Source organism: Theobroma cacao, chromosome 5, assembly GCF_000208745.1.
Source record: "Theobroma cacao cultivar B97-61/B2 chromosome 5, Criollo_cocoa_genome_V2, whole genome shotgun sequence".
NCBI lineage: Eukaryota > Viridiplantae > Streptophyta > Magnoliopsida > Malvales > Malvaceae > Theobroma > Theobroma cacao.
The window spans coordinates 35,815,802-35,828,771 of NC_030854.1; the positions used below are offsets into that span (position 1 = coordinate 35,815,802).

The 12,970-nt window shown below is 34.7% G+C and overlaps 1 protein-coding gene across 9 annotated transcripts; it reads right to left on the reverse strand.

The window, feature by feature from the left end:
- Positions 70 to 11,760, reverse strand: LOC18600035 (probable inactive ATP-dependent zinc metalloprotease FTSHI 5, chloroplastic). Of its 9 annotated transcripts, XR_001928162.1 has the most exons (22): positions 10,583 to 11,760; positions 9,410 to 9,881; positions 8,848 to 9,048; positions 8,458 to 8,751; positions 8,091 to 8,360; positions 7,785 to 7,874; positions 7,565 to 7,696; positions 6,645 to 6,818; positions 5,789 to 5,910; positions 5,176 to 5,377; positions 4,757 to 4,885; positions 4,245 to 4,427; positions 3,689 to 3,808; positions 2,610 to 2,795; positions 2,415 to 2,489; positions 2,022 to 2,081; positions 1,774 to 1,881; positions 1,198 to 1,278; positions 732 to 976; positions 470 to 620; positions 288 to 351; positions 70 to 192 (listed from the first exon to the last, which is right to left on the reverse strand). XR_001928162.1 is itself a non-coding variant. In XM_007030281.2 (19 exons), the coding sequence occupies exons 1-19, from the start codon at positions 11,521 to 11,523 to the stop codon at positions 908 to 910; spliced, it is 3,909 nt and encodes a 1,302-aa protein (XP_007030343.2). In that variant the 5' UTR covers positions 11,524 to 11,760; the 3' UTR covers positions 651 to 907. The 9 variants fall into 9 exon arrangements, 1 of the variants encoding a protein (XP_007030343.2); XR_001928157.1 differs by having other exon boundaries at positions 288 to 620; XR_001928159.1 differs by having other exon boundaries at positions 125 to 351.

The window sequence follows — 12,970 nt, forward strand, 5'->3', positions numbered from 1 at the left end:
TAATTTCTTGTTTATGTAAATTTTCTTGAATAGCCTGCTGTTTCGCAGGTTCGGTTGCAACCATGCAGGTAACAAGGAGATAAATGTTCATATAAAATCACATATCCCAAAGAATAAAAGCATCTTTAATCTTTCACACACTACATATGAACTTAATACCAGATAATATTTCAATCCCTCTGCCTCCCAAGACTGCAAACAGATTGCATCACGTTTATAAGTAATCGTATATAAAGGTAAACTGTAGTCGATGAGATCTAGTAATAAGACTTCCAATTGATACTTACCTGATATATAAGTACTAAAGCTGCAGGTGTCACATTTGATATCTATCTACTAGTATCTTGGGTCCTGCCATTCGTTAATAAACCAACAGCAACGAGTGAAAATTTTGGGAAATAAAGAAAAGAATGAGGAACAGGAGGTTAACACAGCATTCTAGTGCTTGTCCCAGACACAATAAACATACATCTGCAATCATAAGACCTTCAGCCATAAAAACTGAAAAACACTATCTTTCAGAGATTTGAAGTTCCTCGAGTGATTCCCTTGTGAACGAAGGATTGAAGATTTACTCCTTTGCTATCATATCCAAGAAGATGACCTTTGAGAGTTGAAAACTGCATAATTAGTGCAGACACAACTATATGTGAAGCACAACATATTCCTTAAATATGTTTCATCTTATTGACAAGAGTGTTTTGGAAACAAATAACTGAATGATTACCAACCTTAAATAACAGTAAAACAGAAAAACAGTTGAGAAGGAAAAATATGGCACCTCTTCTCAACCCAACGAAAGATTACCCCCTGTACAACTACTTGCATATCCTATGCTCAAGAGGATGAATATTTGCACTTTTCACCTTTCAAGGTATGAATCCAAGAGCTGCAAATTCTTTTAATCCTATGCAGCAACATCTAAAAATGTAGTTTCTGATGCACTCCCTTCATCAAGAAAGCTGCTAGACAATGGCTGGAAAATATAACAGAGAAAGACTCAGTCCTTAACCAATATAACCCACTTAATCAAGAAAAACTATTTGTATTTGGCATCAATAGCATTCCAATCAGAAAGCTGCAGAAAGTTTCAATCGCAAATTCTACTAAATAAAAACATTATACCACCAACATAATACTACATGAAATTTTCAAAAAAAAAAACATAATACTACATGAAAAAATGTTTAGTTATACCTCTCTATAATCAACTTGTGATAAGAAAAAAGGCTCTTTCTCTCGAAGCCCCCCATTTTCATGAAGGATTCTCTCCAAATCCTACAAAAACAATGGAGAGTTGATTATGACACTAACAGCAGTAGACTTCATTTGCATTTTCTGGAAAATGTAATGACACAATAAAAGTCAATCACAATCGTTGGTGCAACTCTTTAAGATATTCTAGACTTTCATTAGAGTGAGTTGAAGAAACCCACCAAGCAAAAAGTTTGCATCATGGTATTCAGTGCAGGGGTACCATATTGTTTATTTCAAAACATTTGCAAGCCAACATAGAAGAGGGGTAACAGAAAACCTCCACAATTTCAATTGTCAACTGCCTGGCTATTCTAAATTCTCAAACTCTGACATGGCAACATATTTGACCGGGTGGCACTTCAACAGAGCACGTAATCTAATCGTTGTAACATTCCCTTACATTTCAAAGTTCATTATAAGTTTATAAATGTGTAATTATAAGTGGAGACCAACCAAATTCAGAAGAATTCTAGGATAATTAACTCATTTTAAATAATTTAAACTAACAAGCTTTACCTTTCCAGTCAAGATTTCGAACTCAAGCAACTCTTCCACAATCTTTTCAAGAACTTGTCGATTTTTTTTAAGCATTTCCTTTGCCTTTTGATACGCTAAATCATAAATCTACAAAAATAACAAGCAACTGTTATAGAGATTCAGTAGCCAATGTCATAGTAACTATAGTAATTTGACCTCTGAAAGTTCTATCAAGAATCATACACTAAAATGAATTAAATATATACTGTATTAACTTTGTGACATACCTTTTCGACTTTAGTTGCCATCTCAAACTCATGATTGTTCCCCATGCTCAAAGCTGTGACCTATAGCAATGAAGGAAAATTCCAACATGAACAATCTATTCTGGCCAAAAAAAGAATATATATTACTAAAGCAACCAGAACAGCAAGCTCATAATCAGTTGATACTAATAAAGTGGAACTCTTTAAGCTTTAAATGAGTTAACATGCAGTAAGAATTAACAATATGGACAAAAATTCAAATGCTATCAGAAAGCAACACAGCCACTGTACATATGTACATTGATGATCTCTGAGGTATTTTAGCATGTATCAACATAAAATATTAGTCCAGAATTTCAATATGATCCAGGTGAGATTGTTTCAATATTTTGATTAATAAAGAAAAGAAAGTACCGCATTACTACTATAGTAAATCGCAGGACTGTCGTCAGGCCCCCACCCATACTGAATCACCATCCTTGTAGCTATCTGTTGCAAGTTTCACATAAGTAACCCAGCAACAAAGAGTTAAATGAAAATGATTTCAAGTTCTCATAAGCCTTAACAAAGTTTATACACTAGTATATGAAACAGTAAGAATATATGAACCTCCTGAGCCTGCTTTAGTTCTGATGCAGAAAGAAAATTTTCTTCTCCAAAAGGAAGTAGCAGTTGGGCCGCAATATGTGACCCAAAGCAGAATACAAGCTTCTTTTCAAGGTAAGACCTTGATTCTGCATTGGCATACATGGACCCTTCATTGCTTGCCTTAGTAATCTTTGTACATCCAATTCCCTGAAGAATGGGAAACAGTGAATTAGGTCTCCTATATTCATCCTTCTCTAAAACAGGTTGACTACTGACTTTTGCTGGCGTTAAAATATGGAAGAGTTATAAATTCACATATTTTGCATACTAAAAGCACTACAACTGCAATAAATACTAAAGAGTTCAAAGGAAAAGATAAGCTGACAAATCATTGCAACCGACAACAAACAATATAAAGTAACTAGCCATGCCTCATACAGCCTTCTTGTGATTCACTGATTCCTAACCCATCTTTATTGCACTGAATCATCTTACACATGCAGAATAAATAACCATTATAAAAATGGCCTTAACAATAGCATTTCAATCATCTGATGGCGTCACCGTCTTACTTTTGAGGAAGAATGATGCTTTGTTTATCATGTGTGATTCAATTTGGCCACGTCACATACAGCTTATAAACAAATTAGCACTTGGATTCTCCCTGTGACCATTTTCTGTCATCGACCTATATAATGAAAACCCATACAACAGATGCAAAACTAAAACAAAACAGAGGCAGGGAATATGGTTTGACACCAATATTACACATTTAGCAAACTACATTAGGATGTATAGTCATTGTTATAACATAATGCTGATATAGATTTTACAAAAATGACAGGGAAGAACATTTTTCATCGCGTCTAGATAACAAGAATTAACAAACTAAAAAACAAGCAAAAACCAACGTGATAAAAGTACCAGCATCATTAGTTTACTCCTAATACCAAAATAAAGCAGTTACAGCCCACCTGCAGGTTTCAGGTTTGGATTAAGCATCAAAGCGCAAAAGTAACACCATAGCCCCAGACTCCTCAAAGATAAATAACACTAAATATACTTCAGGAATGTAATCCAAAGATATGAAAATTGCTAACCTCCCATGAGCAAGGCTCAAGCCACAGATTATCCACAACATCAAAATTTGGTAGAAGTAGTGCGATGAGACCACGACCAGCAGCCCAAACAGCATGGGGGAACTTAGTCTCCCTTGTCCACTGCAAATCATCAGACTGACAATTATCAAACTTTTTTTTTGGGTACAAGCGTTGATCAAACTTTTATCATGGATAGAAGCAAGCCAATAATTTCTACATCATTCTGAGCAGAGCAATACAAAAGATTAATAGAAGATTCATCACTTAAAACTATCAATCATACCATTCATATAAGGCATCAATATATGATTACAAGCTATGTCATACACATTTGTCAGCACATAGAAAATTAACAGTAACTAAAGCCTTGCACTTCAATTAATCATCACGTTTCATTCATTAAGCACTTTATTAGGATTTATAATTTGAGATCCTCAGACTAGCACCTACAAATATCTTTCAAGACAAAAAAGAAACTAACAGCAAACTATTAAGAAGACATGATATACAGCGATGGAGTTGAATGTTTAAAATGACAAGCAAGATAGTTACTGACATCAAGGGGAGGATTTAGGAATTCTATTCCATTGCTTATCTGACCATATGGCTCCATCAGATCAACCACATTCTGCAGATCCTCTTGGGTCAATTTTAGTCCAAGATGATTCACCAGCATTTTACTAACTTGCTTGACAATTTTGGTACTCCGCACCCATTTTGGGACCATGCCACTGAAAGTCTGCAAAAGCAGTAAGATTTAAACCTATATCATTTGGTTCAAATCATTTAAAAAAAAAAAAGCAGTATTTACCACCATTTAATATAGATTAGTTATAAAATTCAAATGGGAAACTGGTAAACTAGCAAGGAAGAAAAACTGATACTTCGAATTTCAGGAAGAATAATACAGGTCCATTTATGAGATTATAATGGATCTGGCAAAGCCCTAACATCCATGTCTAATTCCCAACATAAATGGCTGTGGTCCTTGTAAGAGAATTATTGTAGAGGCTGAATTTCTAAATGATACCCAGTGACCATAAAATCATTATTTGAGTCATTTCTTACCGCAAACCAACTACAGTAGCTCATAAGTTCATCCGTATCAAGAAACTTGCTCCTAAATGCACTACCTTCCAAGGCCACAGGAACAAGTTTAAGTTCTATAGGCCGCAAAAGAGCGGTCTTCTCAGCAACCTAATGAAATAGAAGGATCATGAATTAAAAGTATAATGGTAGATAGTCAAAACTTAAATGCACAATAAAAACCTATTAACAAGAACTAAAATTCAGCAAGCAAACAAATGCAGACACGAGAGAAAGATAGGAGATCAGTAAGCAATGAAGGTTAAAAAATTCATCTTAAAAAAGTTAGTAGCGATTGGCCAATTGAGTAGCAATAGGTACTATGCAGTATTATAAGAATATAAGATAAAACATGTGCATCTGCTCGCAAATAGATCTTAAGAGAAGAAGGTTAAAATGACCTTTTTCCAGTCTACCAGATCTATAAGCTCCTCATCCATGGTTTCTTTTGCAGCAATCCGTAGTATCTTCTCCCTTTCTGCTTGAGTTGGCCTTTGAAGATGAAATACTCTATCCATACGACCAGGCCGTCGTAAGGCCTCATCAATTTGCTTGATATTTCTAGTGGTAGCCATCAAAACAACCCCATCTTGTTTCTCAAACCTGCACAAAGGTCAAAGGTCATTAGCAAAATAAAAAGATGACAACCTTTTCACTGGTGTTAATAATGGTCAATGACTCTACATGATAGTTAAATTACATAAACAAGAAAAACTTAAAAAAAAATAAAAAAATCTGTTCCGAAAGGCGAGGACACATGATTATAAAAGCAGGCAGCTGGGCCAATTATTTCAAAGCTTCCAACAGAAGTAAAGAACTTTAGTAAACGCAGGCAACCAGGCCCTTTAAGTTATGCATTGTTGTCTATCTTTTGGAAGGCACTGGTAGGCTACTGGAATCCCCAGTCAGTTATCGTGAGCAAGTCATATACCTCATGAAGAAATCTTAATCAATGCATATAGAGGAATTTCAGAGCCTTTGAACCACATGAATAAAAGCGAAACTTAGAATTACCCATCAAGTTCCACAAGAAGTTGATTGATGAAGGCCTCATGGTCCTGCTTTTTTGTGTGAATAAACTTCCCACGAACACCAGCAAAGAGGTCAAAATCCTCTACAAATATAATTACGGGTGCCTAGAGAAGGCCTTCCACAAATCAGCAAATATTGGACAATATACGATTAAAAAATTTGTGAAGTCCTTTAAAGGATAATAAATTATAAACACTACAACTAAAACGTTAGTCTAAAAGAAAAAAAATGTTTTGTCAAGAACCAACAGTCTATTAGTAAGACAACTACTATGGTGATAGATTAAGGATGCAAAAGAATGTTTCTTTACATCTTTAAGACATTAATTAAAATGGTATAAAACTAGAAAGCTAAAAAATTTATAGAAAACAAAATTATATTGATTTCAAATACATAAGTAAATGGTTTGGTCATGACCAACAAGGCCCGATGAATAACAAGGTGCAAAAAAATTGCATAACTAAAGTAGCAGGGAAAATTTTGAATGTAAAAGCATGAGCTCAAATTAAGTGGAATAAAGCACAACATAGCGTTGAGCAAGTTCATCCAACTTTAGCGAAGAAACAGATGCAGACCCAAGGAAGAAAGGAACAAAACAAACTATGAAAAGCGGAGCATCCTATCATATTTATAACTTACAAGTTCTCAATAGAGAAAAAATATAGAAGAATGTAGAACAGCATAATTATATGACTTTTGTATCTTACACCCACATTTCAACCTGGATGGTTGGAACTAGAACCTGAGCTGTATTATACTTTCCAATACAAAATTATTTAATTTCAAGCAATTAAAAGAGCAAAATCTGAAATCAACAGTGAGGCTCAAAGAGGACTACCAAATCCCTCGCTGTCTGAAAAAGTTCCCTAACATTTGATGCACTTTGGCCAACCCACAGCCCAGCCTCCAATTGTTGAGCTTCAACATTGACAACTGGCACCCTAGCCTCGGCAGCTATGGCTAGTGCTAGAGATGTCTTTCCTGTTCCTCTCTCTCCAACTATAAGAACTCCCTGCAATATAACAACAAATTAGCCCTCATCTTGGCCATGCCACATGAGATGTAGATATCAATTTCCTATACTTAAAGATCTGTTAAAGTGCACAGCTTAATTTTACTTTCTAACCTTAACAAGCATTACCATTCAAATGCAACCTTTTGACAGTTGAATAATACAAACTGTTTCAAATCTCATTATCAGCCTCAGCAAAACTATATAGTATAGGACAGATATCAGCTTCATGCCATGCATCACAGGGAATTCTTGCTGTGTAATTGATACTCTTTCATAAAATGCAAGAGAATGCTGAAACCATTAACTACAAACAGACACAGCAAATGACAGTGCGATCAGCACTGCTGCACAAAAGCCCACCATTACAAAACTTTACAACACGAGAATAAAGCGATATTACATAGTTTATTGGTTGTAACAATCTCATAAAACCCAAAGAACCCTGCAAAGCAGGACTGAACCACAATAACATCATCATCATCCTCCCCTTCCTGTGGAGAGGAGATAGCATGATGCCACTGGGTAACAAGCCCAGTGGAAATCAAGATCATGGTTCTCATTGCAATATTCATCATTCCTCTCCTATTTGCTCTTCCATATATTAAAAGCATAATTTCATTTTTAAGCATCAAACACAAGAGTAAAAAAGGTAAACAAATGTCCAAACTCCAAAATGATACATAAAATTCAGAGGTAATAAGATTAAATATAGCATCATATGTATCTTTTTCAGAATAACATACCCTAGGTGCACGGGCACCCATTTCTTGGAATGCACCAGGATTCTGTAAAAAGGCAACTACTTCATTGATTTCCTCTCTCATGGACTCAATGCTAGCAAAATCCTTCAAGGGGATTGGAGGATTTTTTACCCTCTGCATGCCAACGCCAAATCTTTAAAATAATATCATAGAAAACTTCAATTGTTAAATACAAAAAATCTTTTCAGTGTCAGGTACAAACCTTCATTCCATCAAAAGCAGTTCTTATGGGATCAATGCCAGCCCTTTTCTTACGTTTGATCTTCCTCAACCTATAATTAAAATAGCCTTTCTGCAAGGTAGAATACAAGACAATTTTGTACCCAGTCAGCTGCACCTCAAAATTGAAATGTAGAGAAGGTCTATGCCTAAACAAAGCCACAAGAAAACCTACTGCAAAACCATTATATGCAACTTACACTCTTAAGAAGCTACAGATATAACAATAAAAAATACGGAAGTCTAGAAAACCAAAACTTAAAAAATTAAAGAGGGAAGAAAATAATACCACTCTTCGCAATTTTCTTATGTTTGGATCTTTTCGTATGGGTCCATAACCAAGAACTCTTGGCACTTTTCTTCTGAGGAAGCGGAACACATGAAATAAAATAAATCCGTATATAGTGCTTCTAATGAGAAACCAAAGAAACCATTTTAAGTCATCTGTCTTTCTGGACTTGAAACTCATTTCTGCTTCAGACTGCCATTTTAGGTACCATGTGGAGGCAACAGTTTGACCTATTTCCTCTGGCCATGCCATCCCCAACTGCATTCTCACCTGTGACCATGGCAACCATAAAACTTGTTTAGAAACAGAAGCAATAAACAAATAACTGGCATCTGGAACAGCACGAATGCACGAACAGAATTCATACCGGGTAAGGAATGATAGATTCAATGAGTGGAAACACAATCACCATCATTATGTCATCATTTATATTTCTAATTTTCTGATAAACCCAATCTTTTCCATATGATACAAATTTTGTCTTCCACAACCCAGTTAAGCATTGATGAGCCATCCTTATTGTCAAGAGAAACTGCTGACGAAAATCCAACTCTGAGAAAGGGATATACATCAATTGAACAGCAGTTGGGATACCACAAGCAAGCATTTTCATGTATAGCCCATCAAACCCTCCAAAATTCTCATATAGAATGTCAAATTCCTGGAGTCAAAAGAAGAGGAAAAAAGAAACCCTTAAATAAGAAGCATACCAACGCAGCTCATGTAGTCAATAGAAAGGATTTTATACTCATGTAACCTTGATGTCAACAAAATATTCCTTGTCATCCCCTTTCAATGCAATATACATCATAGCCCAGTCATGCCTAATTCGAGCATGCTCTACTAACTTCTTAGACACCGCATAAGGAACAGCCATGGAATCCATTTCCCACCTGCTTCTCTCTTCATTGTACCAAGTCTTTGCAACCACTCTATCTCGATCCAAGAGAATGCGATCCTGCAATAAACTTTTTCTATATTAGTAACAATATAAACCACCAGATAGAAGCTTCATGAATAGAGCCATGTAAATATCTTGTGGTTAACCATATTAACCAACTAATAGCTTTTCTTAATCAATAAGAAAATAGTCTCATGAAAATAGGTCTTTTTCTTTTGGATAAGTGAAAAATAAGTCTAATGATATCTGAAGATTAATTATACACCTACCACATCAATGGCCTTTAGGATCTGAAGGAAGGATGAAATAATAAAATGTTATAATAGTAAGACATGCATCCTCCCCATATGAGTTTCTGTAATGTGTAAAATTCAAAAATATCTCCATAAAAAGAGCTTCCTGTCAAGGAAAATGCTACCTGTCTTTGAGCTACATAATGTTTGCCAAAATCGGCATCTTCCAACAAGTGTCTTTTTAGGTCTACTTTAGCTTCTTCACGCCACTTCTTCCATCCATGGTACAAATGGAGACTAATAGCTTTAGGAACAACAACCTCCTTATCTCCAAACATCCACTTCAATTCAGCTTCTGGAAATCCTTTCACAACTTCATCCTCAGGAGTTTTTACAACAAAACGCTTTTCGCTGCCAAATTTTTTCATCCTTCTTCTTATGCGAGATTCCAGGTTCCTCTGCATCTCCCAAGAATCTTTAAGACATTGTCTTATACGTAAAGCAAAGTCCACAGAATCTTCATTAAAGAATGGTCCAAGATCTTCAACCTCCACAACACTAGGCAAAATCATGTGTTCAAAGTGTTTTCTTTGTGCTGCTTCCAGTTCATCTTGAATTTCAGACCTCGAAAGATTTGTAATAGAGCCTCTCAGGGTGCTGCACCCACAAACCCCAATGCTTAAACAAGGAGATGAAGTTTCATCGAACAAAAACATTTTCAAAAATGAAAATTACATTTCAAAAATAAGGGGGAAAATCTCTAGGGGAAACTCATATACTCATGTAAGATTATGCAACCGGCTAGGAAGACTAAACCTTCCAACCAGTCCATCTATTTAAGTCAGCATCAAGACCAAGAATGTCAAAAATGTTGAAAGTTAAAATCAGAAATTTTCTACATCATCAAAGTCAAAATTGTTTGCCGCTATCAATATCGCATCTCAGATATTAGAAGTGAATTTGCACATTTAAGAAAAACAAATGAAAGCAAGGCAGAAAGTAACTTCTTTAACAAGCAAGTCAAACTAAAAAATAAATAGAATAACAACAACGCTATTTGCTCTTTGCCAGAGAAAGAAAAGACACAGTTAGAGAACCAAATATTGCACATAGACTAGGTAATGGGATAATTTGAAGAATGCAAAGTCTTGTCCACAAAAAGAAGAATGAAGAAGGGGAGAATAAAAGAAACAAGGTGATAAACCATAGAAACAGATAATGTCATAGCATGCCATAAATATGGATTACTGGACACCAAATTTCTAAAAAATTTACTCAAGCAAATTCAATTCAAATCAAACTCCAATAAACCAAAATCCAAACATATAAAGATAAACTAACATCATATAAAGTTTTACCTCTGAAAATGCTCCTTCCGCCTCATTTCGCTATTAAATCTTTGCACCAACTCCTCACACTCCCTCTCAATAAAACAAAGCTCCCTCACACCAATGCTCAATGCGGTGGTCTCTCTCCTCAAAATCTCATCCTCAATCTCTCCAATTCTCTCCCATATCCCACTATACTCCTCCTCCATTCTCTCCATCCCCTCTTCCAACTTCTCCACTACATCCTTCCCCTTTCCTTTCCCCCCTCTCCCACCGACCACCTTCCCCTTCTCTCTCCCCACTTTCACCGCTTTATCCACAATCTCCTCAGCCCTTTTCTCTAACTCCTCTTTCTCCCTCTTCAGCTCCCTTAATTCCACATACAAGCCCCTCATTATCTCCCCTTGCAACTCCTCTTTCTTCACTCTCACAGCTTTTAACACTTCTCCAACTTCGTTAACATCACCATTTCCATTTCTAACCTCCTCTACCTTCCTCGACAACCCAGAAACTGCCTCCAATAACTTTCTCGTATAATCCGAAAACTCATGCTCATCTTTCCTGAAAGTCCCTTCCTTTTCTTCTTCTTTCCCCTTCACTGCCACTTTTTCTACTATTGCAGCCATTGCCACACCTTTAAACTCCCCATTTGGACTCAAATTTGATAACCCAATTGCAAAACAAAGCAAAGTAAAAGCTAAATTCTTAACTAAGGATTGAAATGAAAAATAACCAGACGAGATTTTGGCTTCTTTTTCCAGATTCTCCCTTCTGGGTAGTATCAAATTCTGATGTTTTACAGGTTTGGAGCTTTGGGGAGTTCCTCGGAAGGCAAACGCATTAAACTTGAGCTTAATGGGGAGGGTTTTGAGGGGTTTTTTGGTAAATTTATGGGTTCTGATAAGGTGCCTTGTTCTGAAATTGGGTGCAGAGATTTGAGAGAGGCATGGTGAAGTGAATATGGAGTCCATTGGGAGGGTGAAGATTGATGAAGCTACGGAGAGGGTGTAATTGATAAGATGGTGGAAATATTGGGGTTCATTTTGAAATGTTGGGAAAAGTTTGAGATTAGTTTTCTAAAACAATAAAAAGTAGAAGCCTGCAGCAATGAGGGAGAAGAAGAGAATTTCAGAGACAGAGGTTTATGGGGGGATTGAAGAGGGAGATGGAAGGAGAACCGGATAAACCATTCTGGTTTTCTTATTTGATCGGTTTGGACTGAACCGGGTTTGTGATTAGCTCTATTTGACGTGGTTTTTAAAATGTGGGCTTTGGGCCATGGCCCAGATCCAGCTACATTAGAAAATAATGAAAATTCTCGTTTGAATTACGAATATAACAAATTGATAATTTGTTTGTTATTTTATATTATTTATAATATAATATATCAATTTATGTCTATCTATAAGTTCGGATGCATTTATAACTTTTAATAAGTGAAAAAAGGTATTTTTTCATCATATTTACAATTTAAATTATCATTATTGATTATATTTTCAATTATAATTATAAATTAATAAAAATTATTAAATCACTTTTTCATTAAAAAATAATTTATTTAGTTCATAAGATTTTATTTATCATATATTTTTGAGTTGTAGCCATTAAAAAATAACTAGAGGTGAATACAAATATTATTGCATGTAGGTAGGCAATAGGCACATGCATATTTTTTCATGACATAAATATTGTGTTACAGTACACACAAACTTATAAGATATTTTCGTTATGGTCTAATTAATTCTCATAATTTTGTCTTATGAAATTTTTCAAATTACAGATAATGTATACATTTAAATATGTTGTCTCAATCTAGTACACAATTGATCATGACCTCTTTTTGAGATCGAAAGATTCATAGCAGATCATAGTCTCTCTTTAAGATTAAAATATTTTCCCTTAATTTGATACAAGTTTATTATCTTTAGTGGCACATTATTAATATTATTAGAGCTGATTTTAATACCAACTCTTACGATCTATTGATTTATAAAGTATCGTTAACGTAAACTCTATTAAGATTCATAATTTTATTTCACAAAAGTAATATCACAAGTTAAATATAATATGAATACTTAAATATTCAATCTCATTTTAATATATAGCTAATGTGAGATTCATGATTTCCTTCTAACATTGTGACACATTACATGTGGTTTTATTTGTTTACATTTTGATTATAAGATTGACAAAATTTTGTTAGATCCTGAATATATAGTAGTGATAATAAATATAAACAAATAATTTAATAATTTATTTTCAAATAAAAGCGATTCAATAGAAGCTAAATTTTTTTATCTATATATCAAAATTTTTATCGATTAATTTATAATTATAGTTGAAAATTATAATCAACAAATATTATTTTAATTAATTATTTAAAAATAAAATAAATAAATATTTCCTTTTTCTCCATCA